Here is a 22,424-nt window from a genome sequence, read left to right on the forward strand (position 1 = left end):
AATAACCATAGTTCATTCCATAAGGGAATGGGAGAACGCCTGCTGCACTATAACCCTCTTCATGTCTGAATATTGCAGTTCATGTGAAGAATGTTCCATTTTATTCACATTACTGTTGCAGAAAATGACAGGCTTTAGACTTCTCAGGATACAGGAAAAGTTTATTTGGCAGCCAGGTTCAGAAAGCGAGCCCATGGCTTAGCATTGCAAGTTCTGAACAACCTTCATTATCGAAGCAGAGCTGGCTGGAGAATTCTGGGAGTTGAAGTCCCCAAGTCTTAAAGTTGCCAACTTTGAAGCCCTCTGCTCTAGGATCACCTAACGCCGCCCCGTCTTGTCCCCAACAAAAGCCCTTCATCCTCTCCCTTAAGCGCAGGTGGGAGCGGCTCCACCTCTGCCAAGAAAGCCAACCAGCCCACCTGTGACCCTTTCGGGCGTTGGGGGCGGCTCTTTCCGCCTCGGCGCCCAGGTGAAGCGGCCACCTTCGGCCCCCGCGCTCCGCCCCTTCAGGTTGGCCAGGTGGCTCGCTCCCATTTCCTCCCGAGCGTCTCCGAAACCGCTGCCAGGCTGAAACTTGACCCTCCCCGACATGGGCTGGGCGAAGTTTACCTGCTCTCCGGCTGCCAACCAGGAAACGCCTCGGAAGGAAGAGCCCGAGTTGCGCCCGATCCTTGGAAAAGGCTCCCGGGAACTCCGGCGCGTTGCTGAACGTGGGGAGGAGACCCTTCAGCAGCTGTGGGGTGAGTTGGGAAGAGAAGGGAAGAAGGGACATCGGGCACATTTGTGTAGGAAAGAAAGCAAAGTCTTCCCTTAAGTCTCCTCCCCAGTTTTTGGCTTGGAAGATCCGAGATTTTGTAAACAGCCTTTTCTTAAAACGCCCCAGAAACTTATCCTGCTTCGTTCTGCTCCAGTGCGATCCTTTGAAATCAGCGCAGGTAAATCCTCAGCTTATTGCAACGACTCCCTTCTAAGTCATAAAGGTGTAATGTTATTGGAGATTTATTGAAATTGCAAATGAATGCCAGTATGTGGTTGTGTCTTTAAATGTCTTTAAATGTCTTTAAATATAAATGATTCTAGATTTTAAAAAAAACATGTTTAAATAATAATGGTAATTGAATGAGAATTGTGACGCAGGGATAGTAAAATACACACTTTTTCTTTCCTGACTTAAAATGTACAACTCGATTTGAATGAAGCATATGTCAGGACGGTGGAAGCAACGCACGGAATATATTTGCAACCAATCCATACGCTTTCTACAAGATGTAATGAAAGATTATTCTTTTTTTTGTGTGTGTGTTTTTGCTTAACTAAAACAATTCAAAACAATTTAAAAAAAACAACTCGCTTAGCGACCATTAAAAGTTACAACAAAAGGCACTGAACAAAGTGATTCGCCTACGATCAGTTTTCACGCTTTCTACCTGTTGTTGCAGCATCCTGGGGTTACGGGGTTTACATTCAAGATGCCTTGCAACTGACTCATGTTTTATGACCAGGGTCATGTGATCCATCTTTTGCAACCCTATGAGAAGCAAAAGTCAACCAGATTCATTTAATAATTATGTTACTAATTTAACAACTGCAGTGAAAACCAGATTCATTTAATAATTATGTTACTAATTGAACAACTGCAGTGAAAACCAGATTCGTTTAATAATTATGTTACTAATTGAACAACTGCAGTGAAAACCAGATTCGTTTAATAATTATGTTACTAATTGAACAACTGCAGTGGAAACCAGATTCATTTAATAATTATGTCACTAATTGAACAACTGCAGTGAAAACCAGATTCATTTAATAATTATGTTACTAATTGAACAACTGCAGTGGAAACCAGATTCATTTAATAATTATGTCACTAATTGAACAACTGCAGTGAAAACCAGATTCGTTTAATAATTATGTTACTAATTGAACAACTGCAGTGAAAACCAGATTCGTTTAATAATTATGTTACTAATTGAACAACTGCAGTGAAAACCAGATTCGTTTAATAATTATGTTACTAATTGAACAACTGCAGTGGAAACCAGATTCATTTAATAATTATGTCACTAATTGAACAACTGCAGTGAAAACCAGATTCATTTAATAATTATGTTACTAATTGAACAACTGCAGTGGAAACCAGATTCATTTAATAATTATGTCACTAATTGAACAACTGCAGTGGAACCCCCCCCTCCCTTTTTTATTGTAAGCCACCCGGAGTCTTCCGAGAGTGGGCGGCATACAAAACTAATAAATACAAATATAAATACAAACCAGATTCATTTAATAATTATGTTACTAATTTAACGACTGTGGGGGGCGATATGCTGACTCTGTAAACCGCTTAGAGAGGGCTGAAAGCCCTATGAAGCGGTATATAAGTCTAACTGCTATTGCTATTGCTATTTTAATGTTGCATTCCTTTGATTATTGCCATGTTGCATTCCTTTGGTTTTTTTTTTACATTTATAGCATTATAATAATAATCTACCGGTAATCATTTAGTTTAGCAACTCCCTGCCTCACTGTACATTTTCTTTCCCAACCAGTGCTGTCTAAATTTTTTGGTCTAATAATATTCTATTGTTATTGACCAAATTGACAAGTGTATATTTTGGGGAGCTGTTATCCAACATTTTGGGATGGTATTGAATTGGGAAAGGACGCCCTAACCTATACTATAGAGCAGTGTTTCTCAACCTTGTCAACTTGAAGATGTCTGGACTTTAACTCCCAGAATTCTCCAGCCAGCATTCGCTGGCTGGAGAATTCTGGGAGTTGAAGTCCAGACATCTTCAAGTTGACAAGGTTGAGAAACACTGCTATAGAGCAAGTAATAAAACCTACTACTGTCACTTTCTTTTCTATAGGTCACCTCCGCGCCTTATTTTGTGTTTCTAACCCGAGTAACAAAATTGTGGGCTGAATGTTGCCCATTCATCAAACTGAAGCAGAAGCAAGCACCACTTGTAGGTAACTTCAGCAAAAGAGAAGATGCCCCATTCTGGGAAATTTCGTCAAGAAACAAACTACATTCCCAGGGAGAATCCCAATTACTTTGATAAAAGACGCAGGCCACCAAATTCATCAGGCGGAAGGTAAGTTTGAGAAATCATCCACAGCCATAGAGCAGTGATGGCTTCACCTTTTTGTTGTCATGTGCCGGAAGCGTGCATGCTGTGTGCAACAGTGCACATGCACATGCCCCCACCCATAATGCAATGAACACATGAGAAACCCCGCCGCACCCTTGCGCATGTGTACGCTATCCCCATGCTCCTCCATGCATGAGTGCACAACCCCCACACACATGTGCATGTGACATCTCCCTGTGGCCTATTTTGGGCCTAGTAGTTCTCCCTGCAGCATCCTGGGAGCAAAAACGGGCCACGGTAGTGGTTGGTTCCTACCAGTTCGCACCTATTCGGTAGAACCGGTTCGTCAAATCTACCGAACCGGTTAGAAGAGGTTCCACCAGTGGACCCGGAAAGCAGGCCACACCTACAGAAGAGGTCCCAAACTTTTTTGAAACCCACCACTGGTCCTTGGATATGATTATTCTACACTCTCATGCTCCTATTTATAAAACTCAGGGCCTCTGTGAAAGGTAAGGATGACTACTGCGTTTTGTGGTGCAATCAGAACATTGCGTGTGTTGAAGTTGTTTTAACGCAAACCAAAGATGCCTTTTGAAAAACAAGTTGACATCCTATTCTTATGCATGCCAGTGCTGTGTGTGAGGTAATTTAAGGTGGTTCTGACAAGTGTCGTCGGCATCTTCATATCCGGTCACATTGGCGGAAAGCCACTCCCATCCGATCACATGGGCAGAAAGCCACTCCCACAAAGGAGGCCACACCCACAGAGTAGTTTCAAACAATTTTTGAAACCCACCACTGGGCCACGGGGGGACGGGACGGTAGTCCCCCTGTACCCCACGCATGCGCATACGTCTCCCCTCTCCGTATGTGCAGTGGAGCTGAGCTGGGGCAACGACTTATGTGCCCGCAGAAAGGGCTCTGCGTGCCAGCTTTGGCACCCACGCCATAAGTTCTCCCATCACGAGAATAGAGTTTTAATGCTCTCTCTTTTCCTCTCATTCCCACGTAATTTACTCCTGTTAAAGTTTCCTATCAAACTGCTGATAAGTAGTAGATCAGTGTTTTGATGCTCTCTCAGGAAGGATAGGGAAAGAGTACATGGTTTGGGGTACATGCACAGTGTTTTCCCATGCCAAAAAAGCCCCCATTGAATGGGCCAAGGCATACTTTCCTAAACCGAATAGCATTGCATGTAAAGTGGGGTGGTGGGGGAGTGGGGAGGGATGTCTTGAAATCTCTACCCCAACATCTCAGTTAAGCTTGAGTGGGAGTTTCCATTAGTGCCTTTGCCAGTGATTTTTTCGAAGCTTAATTGTTATTCACAGCATCTCCGATTTCAGGGAGAGTTGCAGTTCAGAGGGAAGGGAGCGTTCTCTTTCAAAAGTTATTTACAGGGCTGTAAGCAGTAGAGAAACACTTGCAAACATTAATGCAAGATGGGTTTCCCCCCCCCCCCCACTTCCTAAACTTAATTATCCAGCTTAGAGAGTGTGGGATATTTTGGTCTTTGCAAGATGTGGTAAGAGAAACATGCTCCTTCCCTGATCATCTTCTTCATGGAAGTTGAGATCGAGGAGAGACAATTATACATTGGAACCAATAGATCAGTGTTTCTCAACCTTGGCAACTTGAAGATGTCCGGACTTCAACTCCCAGAATTCCCCAGCAGTGGTTAGGACAGTGTTTCTCAACCTTGTCAACTTGAAGATGTCCGGACTTCAACTCCCAGAATTCCCCCAGCCAGCGAATGCTGGCTGGGGGAATTCTGGGAGTTGAAGTCCAGACATCTTCAAGTTGCCAAGGTTGAGAAACACTGCAATAGATATTTGAAGCTCTAGTGGCCGGTGTGTGTGTGGGAATGCTTGGAAGTGTCTTGGCAGCAAATATATTTTATTTACACACACACACACACACCCCACCCCACATCACATCACATATCTCTGGTATCCTCTCCATCTTTGTGTGTGGAATTATCCTAATTCCTTTTTAGGATAACTCCACAATTATCCTAAATACTTTTTCTCTCCGCTCCAAATTTTCCAACTCCTTCCTGAACGATTTATATTTATAATTTTCGTCTTACTTTCTACTTTATCAGTAACTTTAAAGCCCTACATGGTTTAGGACCTGGCTACCTGAGAGACCGCCTCCTGCCACATACCTCCCAACGACCAACAAGATCTCACAGGTTGGGCCTCCTCCGGGTGCCGTCGGCCGGACAATGCCGGCTGGCGGCCCCCCGGGGGAGGGTCTTCTCTGTAGCTGCGCTGGCCCTGTGGAACGATCTACCCGTAGAGATCCGGACCCTTACCACTCTCTCGGCCTTCCGTAAAGCCGTCAAGACCTGGCTGTTCTGGCAAGCCTGGGGTTGTTGATCAATGTCCAGCCCCACTTAGACAGAACGGATGGTGTGCAATTTTAACAACTGTATTTTTACCTTTAATTTTTTCCATTAAATGTGTTTTTATTTTCCATTTCATTTTCGTACAGTCACATATATACTGTGCATAACCGGGGCCATATAACATTAAACAATAAATACAGCCATTCCTCTTGTCAACAATACCCCCAAAAATAGAAACCCAATATACCTCTTCGACCCTCCATACACCCTTTCTTTCGCCCCCCTCCAACTTCCCTTCTTCCCTCCATCCTTCCCCTCTACCCTACTTCCCCTCCCCCTCTACCACTCCTCTCTCCCGATACGCTCCCTCCCTTCCTTCTCCCCCTCCCTCCAGTCCTCTCTCCCACCCTCGCTACCCCTCTTTCTTCTATGCCTCTACTCCTCCCTTCTGTGTATTTCTACTATCTATTAATATATTCAGCTTGTCCTATTTGGCGCAGTGGTTAAATGCAGCACTGCAGGCTACTGCTAGATCAGCAGTTCAGCGGTTCAAATCTCACCGGCTCAGGGTTGACTCAGCCTTCCATCCTTCCGAGGTGGGTAAAATGAGGACCCAGATTGTTGGGGGCAATATGCTGACTCTCTGTAAATCGCTTAGAGAGGCCTGAAAGGCCTATGAAGCGGTATATAAGTCTACTGCTATTGCTATTGCTATTGCTATTTACCTTTAATTTTTAAATGCTTTTTTATCTTGTCTGTAAGCCGCCCAGAGTCCCATGGGAGTGGGCGGCATACAAATTTTTATTAAATTTCAAATTTCAAACTTTAGGTCTGCAGGCAGTTGCCTTATAGATTCTTCAGGGTTTTTTAAAACTTCTTCAACTGGATCTTTTCTTTTTTTTTAATCCCTGCAAATCATTCTTCCGTTTTTCCTTTTTTTTTTTTTTTAAATTATTGCGGTCATTTCTGCCAAATTCTTCAACCCTTTTCTGTAATAAATCTGGTGAAATGTCCTTATCTGCATCCTTTCCCCCAATTTGGCAGCTTTCCTTGTGGTTGCCATGGTGAGAAAGTGAAAGTATGTCAATTATAGTACTAGTTATAGTTCGTAAAAGATAGGCTCTCCTCCCCCCCCTCCCGTTTCGCTTCTCTCTGTGTCGTTAACATTTTAGTCCCAATTAGTTTTCTGCAGTTAACAGTCACACAGTTTAGCTCCTATAAGCCTTATCTTCTTATTTTGTAAAATCAACCAATTACTATTGTCCTTAAAACAAACAATCAACATTCCCACCAAGGTCCAGTCTGCTAGTCTAATTAGTTTTACTGTTTTTCCAAGGCAGTTTTGTCAGCAAAAAAATAATAATATTATTCCTTTTTTTAAAAAAAATCACTATCCCCTTTGTTCACTGGAAACTTTCTGAGATCACGATCTTGTTAAGCTTTTTGCTTTTAAACTGAAATCCTTTAAAATAGCTGACTCCCCAGGCCCCCTCTTCTTAATTTCAAAAAGAAGGCGCCCACCATGAGTCTTTGATCTCTGATACCATTGAGAATATTTCTCTTAGCTTGCAAAGTAATTAAATCGTCAAGTGTTTTAAGAAAGTTTAGGCTCTTGCTACTCAAATATCCATGAAGACTGCACAGCAATTAAGGAGACCTTGCAAATCCCTTAGGGCCCAAATCTTGACCCACAACTGATCACGAGAAACTAAATCTCCCAAGGAGCAACTCTCTCAGAGCACAGATGGGTGCTCCCCAATTTGTCCTCCCTCCAAAGAAATTTCTATCAATTCTACCACTGTGTTGTCTCTACTTAAGGAGCCTCTTGCAGAGATCTCTAATCCAGTGGTCCCCAACCTTGGCAACTTTAAGACTTGCGGACTTCAACTCCCAGAGTTCCTCAGCCAGCTTTGCTGGGGACATCTGGGGTTTTTATATGAGCCGAGGTGGCGCAGTGGTTAAATGCAGCACTGCAGGCTACTTCAGCTGACTGCAGTTCTGCAGTTCAAATCTCACCAGCTCAGGGTTGACTCAGCCTTCCATCCTTCCGAGGTGGGTAAAATGAGGACCCGGATTGTTGTTGGGGGCGATATTCTGACTCTGTAAACCGCTTAGAGAGGGCTGAAAGCCCTATGAAGCGGTATATGTCTAACTGCTATTGCTATTGCTCTATCTATCTATCTATCTATCCATCATCTATCTATCTATCTATCTATCATCTATCTATCTATCTATCTATCTATCTATCTATCTATCTATCTATCTATCTATCTATCTATCTATATCTCTGTCTGTCTGTCTATCTATCTATCTATCTATCATCTATCTTTCTATCTATCATCTATCTATCTATCATCTATCTATCTATCTATCTATCTATCTATCTATCATCTATCTATCTATCTATCTATCTATCTATCTATCTATCTATATCTCTGTCTGTCTATCTATCTATCTATCTATCTATCTATCTATCTATCTATCTATCTATCTATCTATCTATCTATCATCTATCTATCTATCATCTATCTATAATCTATCTATCTATCTATCTATCTATCTATCTATCTATCTATCTATCTATCTATCTATCTATCTATCTATCTATCTATCTATCTATCTATCGGATTGTTGGGGGCGATATGCTGACTCTGTAAACCGCTTAGAGAGGCCTATGAAGCGGCATATAAGTCTAACTGCTGTTGCTATTGCTATATTTTTCTGCCTTTCTTTCTGTCCATAGGTTGTCACACGGAACAATGGAACATTCAAGATCTTCCTCGGCTTTTGCAGCCCCAGAGCCGAACCATCTGGGGCCAAGACACGGCTGTGACAATCCCCCGCCTCCCTACTATCCTTCCAAAAAGACTTTTTCGGAGCAATGTTCCAACCTGTGCTCCCGAAGAGGTAGGCAAGCCTTTTTTCTGCACCCATTTCATTACAGACTTACGATCACAACTGAGCCCAAACTTTATGTCGCTAAGTGAGACGTTTGTTGCATAGATAGTTTTATTTTCCATTTTCATTTTCGTACAGTCACATATATACTGTGCATAACCGGGGCATATAACATTAAACAATAAACACAGCCATTCCTCTTGTCAATAATACCCCCCAAAATAGAAACCCAATGAACCTCTTCGACCCTCCATACACCCTTTCTTTCGCCCCCCTCCAACTTTCCCTCTTCCCTCCATCATCCCCCTCTACCCTACTTCCCCTCCCCCTCTACCACTCCTCTCTCCCAATCCACTCCCTCCCTTCCTTCTCACCCTCCCTCCAATCCTCTCTCCCACCCTCTCTACCCCTCTTTCTTCTATCCCTCTACTCCTCCCTTTGGTGTATTTCTACTATCTGTTAATACAGTGTTTCTCAACCTTGGTGACTTTAAGTCCCGTGGACTTCAACTTCCAGAATTCCCCCAGCCAGCTCTGCTGGCTGGGGGATTCTGGGAGTTGAAGTCCACGGGACTTAAAGTCGCCAAGGTTGAGAAACACTGTGTTAATATATTCAGCTTGTCCTATTTTTACACTGGAATTAAAGAGCAACAGTATACAAGTGCAATCGTGTTACTTTAGTATCTAGCACATATTATATATCCCCCCTCCCCCCCTACCCCCTAAGACCCCAACTCCCTTACTGTTAAGTAAGTTTTGCCCCGATTGTACGACTTGAATCGTGGCGGTTGTTAAGTTAGTTACAGGTTCTTAAGTGAATCTTGTTTTACCCCTTGACTCCTTTTGTCTGAAGGTCGCAAAAGGTAGATCTCATGAACCCGGGGTATGACAAATGGTCATAAAGGTGAGTCAGTTGCCAGCTGTCTGGTCACACGGCCATTGGGATGCTGCAATGGTCGTAAGTGCTAAAAACGGTCATAACTCAATCTTATTGTTTTATTTATTATTTATTTGTTACTAAAATTTAAATGCCGGCCAATCCCGAAGGACTCCGGGCGGCTTACAGAAAAGGAAGAGGAGGGGAAAAATTTTTTTTTTGCAGTGATGTAACTTCGAACCGTCACTAAATGAACTGTTGTAAGTCGAGGACTACCTGTATTAACTTGTATTCAAGGGGCTTATAAAAATACTACTTTTTTTTATTATGGCCAGCTTTTTTTTCTTCTTGTGAGTAGAATAAGAGAGAAGTGGGGAGAGAGAAAACTCTCTGAACTTTTTAAAGGCAGAGTGAAGAACAGAAGGCAACGCAATTTAAACTTATATCTTGGGAGTAAAATTTATCTTGCAAAGAAATGGCCTAAAATAACTGCAAATTTTCACATGAGATGCAATGCTAAGAGGCAGAAGTTTTTTTTAATTAGTCTATTAGGGCATGCAGTATGGCTATATATTCCATGTGCTTCCATGATCTTAAACTGGCATTAGATGTTTCCTTTTTTTGGTTTCTTTTTCCCCCCTCTCAGTCTAACAATTGTAAAAACTGCATGTAAGGTTCATGGCTAGTCATGACATAATATGATGATTTGGTCTCTCTTTGTTATCTCTGTCACATCAGTGTTATGCCCTGCTTTTCTGACTATAAGGCACCAACCATAAAATCTCAGAAATTCAGTGAAATCACAGTTAAACTGATCTCAGACTGGCTAATAATTAAGGCCCCGATTTCTTTTTCGAAACAGACACAATAGCCAAGATGTACATTTCTTTCTTTTTTTTTATTGAAAATTTTTAGAAAAAAAAAAAACTTTTACAAATGTCCATCGGCTTGAACTATCTTGCTTTGCTTGTAATGAGTCTTATCTCATATATTAGTTTCACCTTTTAAAGTTGTGTTACAGAAATAAATGAACTTTTGCAAGATAGTCTAATTTTTTGAGTTTCACCTTTATACATATATTGCATTTTGAGTGATCTTTTAAACCGCATGTAAACAAAAATAACCATATTTAATGGTCTAATTTTGTTTACTTAGTGAATGCGTGACAGAATGAGAACAAACCTCAGTGTGTGCTAGTGATGGGAACTAGGAACATTTTCAGTAATTTAATAACACCACAAGAAAAGGAAAAGCTTTCAAAGTATTATGCATACTGCATATCTATATCAGATTCCTTAAAATGAGCTCCATTGAACTCAATGAGACCAACCTCTTAGTAGTTACAGGTATGATTGCGTATTAAGTTTTCTTTTTCAAGGACAATAAAACGATTCTTTTTTTGCAATTCAAGTTTAAAAATGGCCTCCAGTGTTTTGTTTTAGTTTTTCCATTTTGAGCTGAGGACCAAACTAGAAACAGGAACAATACATTTTTATCTCTTTCACACACACACACACACAACCTTTGGTTAAAACATTTGCAAAGTGGAAGGATGAGGGCGGGGATAGATTTGAAATAGATTCTAGAAGCTTAAATGTAAACGCATTTTTGTGCAGAAAAGATGTTTTAAAATACAAATAGTATAAGGCAGGGGTGTCAAACTTAAGTCCTGCAGGTCAGATCCTGCCCACAGGGTCTGGCCCTCGGGGCTGCCCGGGAAACAGCAAAGGACTGACCTGTGGTGTCTCTGCCAAGCTCGGGAGGGCCATGTACAGCCCTCCTGAGCTCCGTTTTCCGGGCGGAGGGCACGGGCCATCACAGGTGCCTCTGACGGGTGATATCAAGCTGGCCACGCCCTTAGTCTTAGCCATGTCTCCCCCGTCCTTTAAGGTCAAACACAATCCTGATGTGGCCCTCAATGAAATCGAGTTTGATACCCCTGGAATAAAGATCTTGATCTTAGAAGTAATGATAGCAGAGCAGGAAATGTTGCACCGCCTCCTTGTGTTCACATGACTGCATTTTGGGGTACTTGGCAACCGGCTCATATTTACAACGGGTTGCCACATCCTACAATCACGTGACCACAATTTTCTACTTTTTCCCCCTGATTTCTGGCGCCAAAAAAAAATAAATCCCATTCAGGACAAAGAATATAATTTTAAGACCATGTGATTTGATTAATGACTGCAAACTTTGGAGTTAAGGCAATGTGATTCATTTAACAATTAGTGTAAAAACAGTTGTAAAATTAAATCCAGTCATGTGGAGGCCTCACCTGACGACGATCTTGATTTAACATTAGAAATTTCCGTCCCAAACTCCAGTCGTAAGGTATACCTATAATGTAAATATTATATAGACCAGTGTTTCTCAAACTTGGCAACTTGAAGATGGCTGGGGAATTCTGGGAGTTGAAGCACAGACATCTTCAAGTTGCCAAGGTTGAGAAACACTGATATAGACAGTATGTGTATATATTCATTTTTAATACACTTCTAACCATTGTGTTGTTTTTTTAAGATACTGTATTTTGTACAGTCCTGTATTTAATTATATTTATCCATGTAAATATGTGTCTATAGGCAATCCACTTATGAGCAGCAAGCATAACTAGTTCTTCAATTCATTGACTGAATGAGGTCATAGATTTAACTTTGCAGTGTTCCAATATCAATCTTCCTTAAAACATATTTTAATAGTGTCCTACACTTAATAATTTTTGGGAGGAAATTGGGGACTTTATAAATGTGGCTGTGAAACAAAATCTAAAATTTTCCGAGGATAACACTCCCTTGGATTACATACCTAGTACCTGGAACTTGATAACTGGACAATGTAAATGGATTCTCCATGCCCTTATTATGATTAAAAGATTGGCATTCGTTGTCAATTGAATTAGGCTTCTGTTACTCCTTTGGTAACTTCAGAGAAACTGAGATGGTATTCTTAGTGGTCCCTTCTTCAGACAGCACCATCTCAATATCTCCTTTGCAACAGCTGCTCTTAAATTATTCATCCCCCTGTTTTTCAGTAAGCAAGCTGGGCAGACTTCAGAGCCAAGGTGGCGCAGTGGTTAAATGCAGCACTGCAGGCTACTGCTAGATCAGCAGGTCAGCGGTTCAAATCTCACCGGCTCAGGGTTGACTCAGCCTTCCATCCTTCCGAGGTGGGTAAAATGAGGACCCAGATTGTTGGGGGCAATATGCTGACTCTCTGTAAACCGCTTAGGGAGGCCTGAAAGGCCTATGAAGCGGTATATAAGTCTACTGCTATTGCTATTGCTATTCATCTTTCCCTGAAACGGTGATTAAGATTGCCATTTATGAATAGGTAAGGCTAACGGTAAAGGGATGCAGTGGCTCAGTGGCTAAGACTTGTTGATCAGAAGGTCGGCAGTTCGGCGGTTCAAATCCCTAGCACCGCGTAACGGAGTGAGCTCCCATTACTTGTGCCAGCTTCTGCCAACCTAGCAGTTTGAAAGCATGTAAAAATGCAAATAGAAAAATGGGAACCACCTTTGATGGGAAGGTAACAGCGTTCCGTGCTCCTTCGGGGTTTAGTCATGTTGGTCACATAACCAAGGAGATGTCTTCAGACAGTGCTGGCTCTTCAGCTTTAAAATGGAGATAGCAATAGCAGTTAGACTTATATACCGCTTCATAGGGCTTTCAGCCCTCTCTAAGTGGTTTACAGAGTCAGCATATCGCCCCCAACAACAATCCGGGTCCTCATTTTACCCACCTCGGAAGGATGGAAGGCTGAGTCAACCCTGAGCCGGTGAGATTTGAACAGCCGAACTGCAGAACAGCCCGGATTGTTGTTGGGGTAGATGTATTAGATGTATTAGAATATTAGGTAGATGTATTAACCTCTAAGCCACAGGCTCTCCTAGCTTTGTCAGCTATACCAGGGGAGAGAGAAAGTGGAAGCAAAAAAAGCAAAAAAAGCTAGTTAGACTTATATACCGCTTCGTAGGGCTTTCAGCCCTCTCTAAGCGGTTTACAGAGTCGGCATATCGCCCCCAACAACAATCCAGGTCCTCATTTTACCCACCTCGGAAGGATGGAAGGCTGAGTCAACCCTGAGCCGGTGAGATTTGAACAGCCGAACTGCAGTCAGCTGAAGTAGCCTGCAGTGCTGCATTTAACCACTGCACCACCTCGGCTCCTCATGAGCACCTCCGCCTAGAGTCGGGAACAACTAGCACATATGTGCAAGACGAACCTTTTACCTTTACCCTAAGGCTAAAGGTGGGCTTAATATGCATATACTCACTTACCTTCTTGGGGCATGCTTTAATTAGGTTCCAAGGATTTTGATCCTTGCGGAGATCTATTACTCTTGACTTAAGATTTGTAGGACCTGTTAATGCTATATTTGACTGAATTATCTTGATGAACCGTAGTTTAGCAATTGCCTAAATTGAATTCTCATAAAAGTACCATGGCTGTGCTTCATTTCCAGCCCTCCCTTCTGTTCTCAACAAGGTCATTTGCAAATGAGCAAGTGAGTAAATTGAATTTCATCAGCAAATAACATTAGGAAACAGCTATAAATGCTCACCCCACCCCACCCCCTTCACTGGAATACACTAATTTGTAATAAACTCGCCTGCGTAAACCATGTGTGCGTATGTGTGTGTTTTATACTTGGGAAAATCTAATTTATTTTGGAAGTGCTTCTGTTAAATGATGCTGTGGTAATTTAGGACTGAAACCGACTAACCCATTTATTGGCTTCTTCCTGCAATTTTATAACTATTTCTCTGGCTGCAATTCACTTATCGTAGATTTTTACTTTTCGTAGGGAATAGCAATAGCAGTTAGACTTATATACCGCTTCATAGGGCTTTCAGCCCTCTCTAAGCGGTTTACAGAGTCAGCATATCGCCCCCAACAACAATCCAGGTCCTCATTTTACCCACCTCGGAAGGATGGAAGGCTGAGTCAATAGCAATAGCAATAGCAATAGCAGTAGACTTATATACCGCTTCATAGGCCTATCAGGCCTCTCTAAGCGGTTTACAGAGAGTCAGCATATTGCCCCCAACAATCTGGGTCCTCATTTTACCCACCTCGGAAGGATGGAAGGCTGAGTCAACCTTGAGCCGGTGAGATTAGAACCGCTGAACTGCAGAACTGCAGTCAGCTGAAGTAGCCTGCAGTGCTGCATTTAACCACTGCGCCACCTCGGCTCCTCACACCCTGAAAGAGTACATAACCTTTTCATCATAAAGCAAAAGAATGTGTACATAATACGTATATCTGAGGCGTGATTGTAATCAGAGTGTATATAAGATAGTATGGAATAACTATTGAACAAACAGTGATAATTTAAATACTGTTTTCCTTTGATTAGAAGGAATGGAGTTTATACAAAACTATGCACACAGAAAATTCACGGTTACCCTTTGCTCTATCTGGTGGTCAAGTATTAAAGCATTTTTGTCCCTGCTGGATGAAAGGACAGAAGTATAATTTAAGCAATTCCAACAAGGGGAAGGATTGGAAATTCATCTGCTCTGCCTTGCTCCATCTCTGGTCTGGTTTCTTCTTGAACAAATTAAATACATTTTAACGGGATCTTCTCCTGTTTGTGAAGCTTTATATGCTGTTTCGGGCCCCTCTTTTCACGTACACCGATCAAAAACAGAAACGCCGGTCCAAACCAACATTAAGCCTTTATACCAGTGTTTCTCAACCTTGGTCACTTGAAGATGTCTGGACTTCAACTCCCAGAATTCCCCAGCCAGCGAATGCTGGCTGGGGAATTCTGGGGAGTTGAAGTCCAGACATCTTCAAGTGGCCAAGGTTGAGAAACACTGCTTTATACGTTGTCATTCTTCTCCTACCGAATTTGAATTTAATGCTAGTTAAGTCAGCTCCATAAACCTTCAGCTCCATTCTAATTATTTCGCATTTGAAGCTCTTCTCCCTCTTAAGCCTTTTACCTCCTCCTCCTCCTCCTCGTCCAATTTCTTTATCCAACAAGATTGCTTTAGCTTACACTGAGACGAGGCTTTGTACCCGAGCCACCTCTGGGTACAAGCAGCGCTATCAATACTTGTTGCCAGGAAAATAGTGGAGAGCTAGCTGGCCTCTGATTCCCACCGACAGGTTTTGTAGCAGCTAGCTGACTTCAATCGCCTTTTGAAAGGAAGAATCAAACGGCCTTTAACTCTTGAGCTGATGCCAAACTTCTCGGATTCCAGGACAGAAAGTGCTACTGTTTTTGCAATAGCAGTTAGACTTATATACCGCTTCATAGGGCTTTCAGCCCTCTCTAAGCGGTTTACAGAGTCAGCATATCTCCCCCACAGTCTGGGTCCTCATTTCACCCACCTCGGAAGGATGGAAGGCTGAGTCAACCTTGAGTCGGTGAGATAGCAATAGCAATAGCAGTTAGACTTATATACCGCTTCATAGGGCTTTCAGCCCTCTCTAAGCGGTTTACAGAGTCGGCATATTGCCCCCAACAACAATCCGGGTCCTCATTTCACCCACCTCGGAAGGGTGGAAGGCTGAGTCAACCTTGAGCCGGTGAGATTAGAACCGCCGAACTGCAGAACTGCAGTCAGCTGAAGTAGCCTGCAGTGCTGCATTTAACCACTGCGCCACCTTGGCTCTTGCACCAGCCTTCTCCAACCTGTGCCCTCCGGATGTATTGTCTACATCACAGTTGCAGCATTTCTGGTTATGCTTCAGTGGTGGGATTCAAATAATTTAACCACCGGTTCTCTGCCCTAAGGTCCATCTGGGTAGGCGGGGCTCAGTGGTCATGTGACTGGGTGGGCTCTCGCTTAGCGATAGAAATTTTGGACTCAATTGTGGCTGTATACCGAGGATTACCTGTCTAACAATTGTACTAAAATGGATGAATCCCCACTTCTTAAAATGGAGCAGTTGTTTAATTGGCTCTCACTAGTGGTCAAATTCAATTTTTTTTTACCTCCAGTTCTGTGGGCGTGGCTTGATGGGCATGGTGTGGCTTGGTGGGTGTGGCTTGGTGGGCATGCCAGGGGAAGGATACTGCAAAATCTCCATTCCCACCCTATTCTGGGGCCAGCCAGAGATGGCATTTGCTGGTTCTCGGAACTACTCAAAATTTCCGCTACTGGTTCTCCGAACCTCTCAAAATTTCCACTACCTGTTCTCCAGAACCGGTCAGAACCTGCTGGATTTCACCCCTGGCTCTCACATTTTCTGAAAATTTAACAGTCCACAGTTGCAGAAAGTTTTACAACTTTCTTGCCTTAGAGAAGTTTCTTTTCAAATTCTCAACTTGCCTATCTTCCACAAGCAGTTCAACACACACAACGCACTGAGGAGACCTCTTTGAACTAGGGATGCATTTTAGCACTAATAAAATTCACTGTGGGAATGAATATTGTCGGGTCGAGTCCTTATTTGAACTTTCTTAGCTCTGGAATTTTTAGCACAGCTGAAGTCTTTGATAGGCTACACCAGGAAGTTGGCATCAGGCCTTGTAGTTTTCAACACTTTAACTTGCTCAGAGGGATTGTATGAAAGAGTACAGCTTGCAGAGGGAGTGGATCCAAATTCACCTAGTTTAATGTAATTCCCATTAAAATAAGTCATTTAGGAAAAGTTGGCGATTTCTTGGCTTCCTAAATATATATATTTAGTGTCACAACCCCTGGTAAGCCCCAACTATGGGAGGAAGCTAACAGCTTCCATCATCTGTCAATCGGCTCGTCACAAGAGTCCATCACGACAGAAACCCAATATTTTTACTGTTGCCTTTGTTATATTTGTGGTTTTTTTATTTGTGCTGATAAATAAATAAAGGGAGACTAGTATAGATCTATTTCAAGCTATTTAGCTCTCATCAGCTAGCCATACCCTTACTGGGATTTGAACCTGGGCTATATTACACAGTAGGCAGACTTCTTAGCCATTAGGCTAAGTTGGCTTCCTCCCATAATTGGGGCTTACCGGGGGTTGTAAAAATCTAATAGATACCTTTCACCCTGGCTTCGCTGATAACGGATAAGAGCCTGTGGCCTAATGGCTAAGAAGTCTGCCTAGTATGTAATATAGCCCAGGTTCAAATCCCAGTAAGGGTATGGCTAGCTGATGAGAGCTAAATAGCTTGAAATAGATCTATACTAGTCTCCCTTTATTTATTTATCAGCACAAATTAAAACTCACACACACACACACACACACACACACATATATATATTAGATTTTTGAGAGCTAAATAGCTTGAAATAGATCTATACTAGTCTCCCTTTATTTATTTATCAGCACAAATTAAAACACACACACACACACACACACACACACACACATATATATATATATATATTAGATTTTTGAGAGCTAAATAGCTTGAAATAGATCTATACTAGTCTCCCTTTATTTATTTATCAGCACAAATAAAAAATAAAACACACACACACACACACACACACACACACACATAATTTCAGTTCTACCATTTAGTTGTAGTTGTAATTGTGTGTCTCTACATCCGGATACTAAGAGAGACTGGCAAATTCTCTATGGCTCAGCTGCCCAAAGTTGCTTTGGATAACGAGATGGGTGGCAAAAATATTAAGACATAAATTCAGACAAGGGTTGTGGATTATTACTGGGCTACCCAGTTAAGGAATCAGGACTTTTAAAAGAACACTTACTCAGGGAGGGAGTAAGCAGAGGATGAAAACGTTAAGTGGGCTCCTGAGCTGGATAGTAGATAGAAAACTCTTCCATCTATAGCACAATATTATCATATTGTCTTGCTATTATGTGTCCCATAGCTGCCAAAAGTGCAGTTTGACTAATTTAACAGCTACAGGGATTCACTTAACAACTGTGGCAAGAAAGAAAGGTCATAAAATGGGGGAAACTCAACTGTTCCACTTAGCAACATAAATTTTGGACTTACAATCATAAGTTGAGCACTATGTGTATTGAAGATTGAGGGAGGGGAGAAATAACCCAATTATAATTTTTTTAAAAAATAGTGTCTTGGCATGGAACACTTTTTCTTTAAAAAAAAATTAACTTTAAACAAAAAAATCCATCTAGCTGTTGAAGTTTGAAAAACTTTCAAAAAGCCACTTTAGAAAAAAAGCAAACTGCTTATCTTTGCTTAGCAGCAATTAATCAAATCCGAGACTAGTTTAGCAACTTTTCTTAGCAGAGAAAGTAAAGAAATCACATTCGGAAATCAAACTCTCTTAAATTTTGATTGAGGTATGATAATGTTGAAGAATAGTTGGCAAGGACCATTTCATTTAGTTTAAACTGCCCCGGTACTTAACTCTTAAGCATGACTCTATGTAATTTTAATAGGAAAGGCCTCAGGTACTTTTACATTAAACTAAATTAGCATAAATTTTCCAGAATGTAATCTCTGGCTGTTTGTTACACCCTTCAATTTATACTTAGTCTTTAGCACGACTTGGTAATAAATTTGTAGTATAATTATTCAGGTTTATTTTTCTCGTTCCCCCCCACCCCTCACTCTTCAAAATATTGTTGCTCATTTTGCTTAGATTCATCTTAAATCAAATTGCACAAACTAAAAATTAATCATTTTTTTTTTCAGTTTTGAGATTTTTGCTCATGTCTTCTTTAATCTTGTTGCTATTTGTTTTATTCCAGAATCTTACAAACAGTTTTGGGCTTCAGACCTCACTCTTTAAGTTATGAGAGAGGGCTGGCATTTTAAAAAGTGAGAGGGGCCAAGATTTAAAAAAAAACAACTCAGAAATGAGATTAACTTTAAATTATATTAATACAACCATTCTCTGTATATTTAATAAATCCCCTTTCTATCACACCAGAAATTCAAATTTAGAATCGATTTTTGCAGATGCTTTGGGACCCCAAGAATGAAATTTTTACACTCCTGCATTAGTGGATTTTTTTAGTATTTACAATATTGTAGCTATCCCTGCTGCATCTAACTAATTGATTCCATCATAGAATTTAAATGTGTTAATTCATCTGGTAAGTAACAGTACTGGTTAAGTTGTATGTCATTGTAGGAGCGGAATGTGATGAGGTCACAATATGGAAAACAATAGCAATAACAATAGCAGTTAGATTTATATACCGCTTCATAGGGCTTTCAGCCCTCTCTAAGCGGTTTACAGAGTCAGCATATCGCCCCCACAGTCTGGGTCCTCATTTCACCCATCAATGCATGTTAATATAATACTGGATAGGAAATACTGATGATCTGATGGTCATTTTGAAAAATCCTTTCTTAGCAAGCACCTCGAAGCCAAGAGGAATATACGTGCTGAATTTCAAGTTTGTAGGCTTCACAGTTCTGGAGATTTTGTGATGAGTGAACGGTATTTGGGTTTTATTAATAGTTAATTTGAAGAAGAAAAAAAGTTAAAACGTGTGGGCTCAGTCCAGTTGGGGCTAAAAGATCCCGTGACCCGTCAAAACCGCGGAGGACAAAATCGCGCTCGACGAAAGCACGCATTTGACGTCATCACAGCGCGACGAAAAAAATTAAAAATTGAAATAAAAATAAAATTAAAGCAAGCCGATTCACATAAAGGTAAGGGTTAGGTTTAGGGTTAGGGTTAGGTTAAGGGTTAGGGTTAGGTTTAGCGTTAGGTTAAGGGTTACGTTTAGGGTTAGATTTAGGGTTAGGTTAAGGGTTAGGTTTAGGATTAGGTTTGGGGGGGTTAGGGTAAGGTTTTCGCTTTATTTTTACATTTTTCGATCACAGCGCAATGTTTTCGTCGCGCTGTGATGACGTCAAATGCGCGCTTTCGTCGAGCGCGATTTTGTCCTCCGCGGTTTTGTGGTGGAACCAAAGATCCTATTATATGCTTCTGTATTGTTCCATTCAGAAAATAAAGATTGTATCTATGAGTGGATTTATGGTGGCGCTCATTCCCCATCTCTTTTCCTCCCACCAGGTGTCTTGCAGTTTGTCGAGATCATTGTCAACATTCTGGTGCTGATCTGCATAGGAGCAACCCACGCGGGGATCTCCAGTTTCACTTCCTTGGGCGGCCTAGGCTCTTTCAACATCGACTCATTCTACAGTCCATTTCAGGGGACTGAACTCAAAGAGGTGACCGAGGTGGACAGACAGTACAGCCAGATGAGAGCCCCTTGTGTGTACGGAGGGGTAGCCTTCACCCTGACAATGACGTGCCTAACCCTTCTGTTTCTCATTGTTGGAGCAAAGCCTATCCATCGCCTTTCCCTTGGACTGCTGGCCGCCGAGTGTCTCTTTCACATCCTCGCCTGCCTTGGCTATATAGCGGCAGTTGGCCTCTACCTCCACTTCGTCATTCAAGTCAACGCCACGGATGTGTGCCTGAAGAGAGAGAGGCTATACGCCAGGCGAGGTTACACCTCAGTGAATTGCAGCGTACAAGGCGGGGACGCATCCGTGGCCCTTTTCGGCCTGGTGGCTGCTTGCCTGTATTTTGGAAGCTTGGTGGTTTGTGTTCTCACCATTCGAGAGGTCCGGCAGTTTCAAAAGCAGCGGGACAACAGTCGTTATGATCCTGAGAGAACCTACAGAGAAGACGGCCATCCCAAACCCCATAGGAGCCAAGAAAACATACCCACCGAAAGGACTTTTGGCACACTTGTGTAATCTACACCAGACTGAAGCCAGACTTTTTAAAAAAAGATTCCCCCCCCCCCCACAGACAATAGTTGTATAATATAACATCAAAGATGTATTTTAAAAATTAATTCTTCCTAGCTAGGAACTTAGTTCCGTGACTAACTTTACAGAAAAAGGGAAGGAATTGTAGAAATGATTTCTAGTTTTTGGGGGGTTTTTTTGGCCTGGATATGTTCTTTCAGTAAGAGCTCTTTTGCATCATTGTCTTAAGATCTCACCTGGACCTGAAATTACCCGAGAACTTAGTTTGCCTTGAAGATATCTAACCATAAGGATAGTGAGATAGTTATTGCCAAGAGAGAATATGTGGAAGATAAGTTCTTTTGATTATGTATTGATTATACTTGTAAATGACCCAGAAATCGGTTACTGGCTCCAGGTTGAAACTTAATGGTGTTGACCGATCAATTTTATTATATTCAGAAATTTCCACTAAGTGTCTGACTGAATAGGAAATCTAGGCATTAGCTCTCTATCATAAGTACATTGATTACGTTTGGTTCGGACATCAGCTAGTCATTAAATAAAAGTGGTTGTTTAGCGAATAGGTCTTCTCCCATTGACTGTTTTTTCCCCGAAGAACCCTGGGAAGGTTCCAAATGGCAATCAGGTGATCCCAGGACATTGCATTGAGAGCCGAGGTGGCGCAGTGGTTAGAGTGCAGTACTGCAGGCACTTCAGCTGACTGCTAACTGCAGTTCGGTGGTTCAAATCTCACCGGCTCAGGGTTGACTCAGCCTTCCATCCTTCCGAGGTGGGTAAAATGAGGACCCGGATTGTTGTTGGGGGCAATATGCTGACTCTGTAAACCGCTTAGAGAGGGCTGAAAGCCCTATGAAGCGGTATATAAGTCTAACTGCTATTGCTATTGCTATTCTAAATACATGCCAGTTGCCAAGGGCCGGGTTTTTGATCACGTGACCGCAGGAATGCCCCAGCAGTTGTAAGTGCAAGGAATGGGTTTTAAGTCCCTTTAACCAGCTCCGTGGTAATTCTGAACAATTGTCAAACAAGTCAACGTCTTCCTGTACTGGGGAGACTCTTGAGAGACTTGGATTCCCATCCACTCTGTGTTCATTCCTTAGCACAGAACCGAGATCAGACTGGCCTCATTCCTTGTGGGGGCGTTGTGGCAGCTCTGACAGCGGGGGGAATGGTCCCATCATTGTCTTGCTTTCTTCCTCAAAAACATTTTAAACCATCGATCAAAATTCTTTTCAGCTGCCTCCAAGTGTTGTGGCTCTTTTATTTTTTATTTTTTAAAAAGGGCCGTGGGAATTCTTGTTGGGGAATGGGAATGTCGCATGGCGGAGTGGCTCCGGGCTCCGTCCTCTCCAATTTTCTTCATCATTCATATGATGACGCTCCGGGGCAGGTCATCTTGTCAGTTTGTGTAGCGATGTTGTCAATCTAAAATAAAACCCTACCTGCTATTTACAAGGCCACAAGCTACGGGACTCGGCGAAGCATTTGACATCCCTGTTCTCTTGCCGTACGAGGAGAAGCAGATCCGCAGTGACTCATTCCTAACATAGATTCAGCTGGATTCTGTTTAGCACATT

The 22,424-nt window shown here is 42.0% G+C and overlaps 1 protein-coding gene across 2 annotated transcripts; it reads left to right on the forward strand.

Moving 5' to 3' along the window:
- The first annotated feature begins 533 nt into the window (after nt 1-533).
- Nucleotides 534-21,004, forward strand: LOC106554160 (MARVEL domain-containing protein 3). Of its 2 annotated transcripts, none has more exons than XM_087707560.1 (4): nt 534-740; nt 2,871-3,098; nt 8,189-8,352; nt 20,138-21,004. In XM_087707560.1, the coding sequence occupies exons 2-4, from the start codon at nt 2,995-2,997 to the stop codon at nt 20,827-20,829; spliced, it is 960 nt and encodes a 319-aa protein (XP_087563686.1). In that variant the 5' UTR covers nt 534-740; nt 2,871-2,994; the 3' UTR covers nt 20,830-21,004. The 2 variants fall into 2 exon arrangements, with proteins under 2 accessions (XP_087563686.1, XP_087563688.1); XM_087707562.1 differs by lacking the exon at nt 534-740 and adding an exon at nt 773-935.
- The last annotated feature ends 1,420 nt before the right edge of the window (nt 21,005-22,424 follow it).

This window comes from Thamnophis sirtalis, unplaced genomic scaffold (genome assembly GCF_051295495.1).
Source record: "Thamnophis sirtalis isolate CommonGarterSnake01/CBP01778 unplaced genomic scaffold, rThaSir2_p1.2 scaffold_2, whole genome shotgun sequence".
In the NCBI taxonomy this organism is placed as follows: Eukaryota; Metazoa; Chordata; class Lepidosauria; order Squamata; family Natricidae; genus Thamnophis; species Thamnophis sirtalis.

Coding starts and splice junctions, on each gene's coding strand:
- LOC106554160 (XM_087707560.1), top strand. CDS start 2,995: ATGCCCCATTCTGGGAAATTTCGTCAAGAAACAAACTACATTCCCAGG. Junction 3,099..8,188: donor CCAAATTCATCAGGCGGAAG/GTAAGTTTGAGA, acceptor TTCTGTCCATAG/GTTGTCACACGGAACAATGG. Junction 8,353..20,137: donor CAACCTGTGCTCCCGAAGAG/GTAGGCAAGCCT, acceptor TCCTCCCACCAG/GTGTCTTGCAGTTTGTCGAG.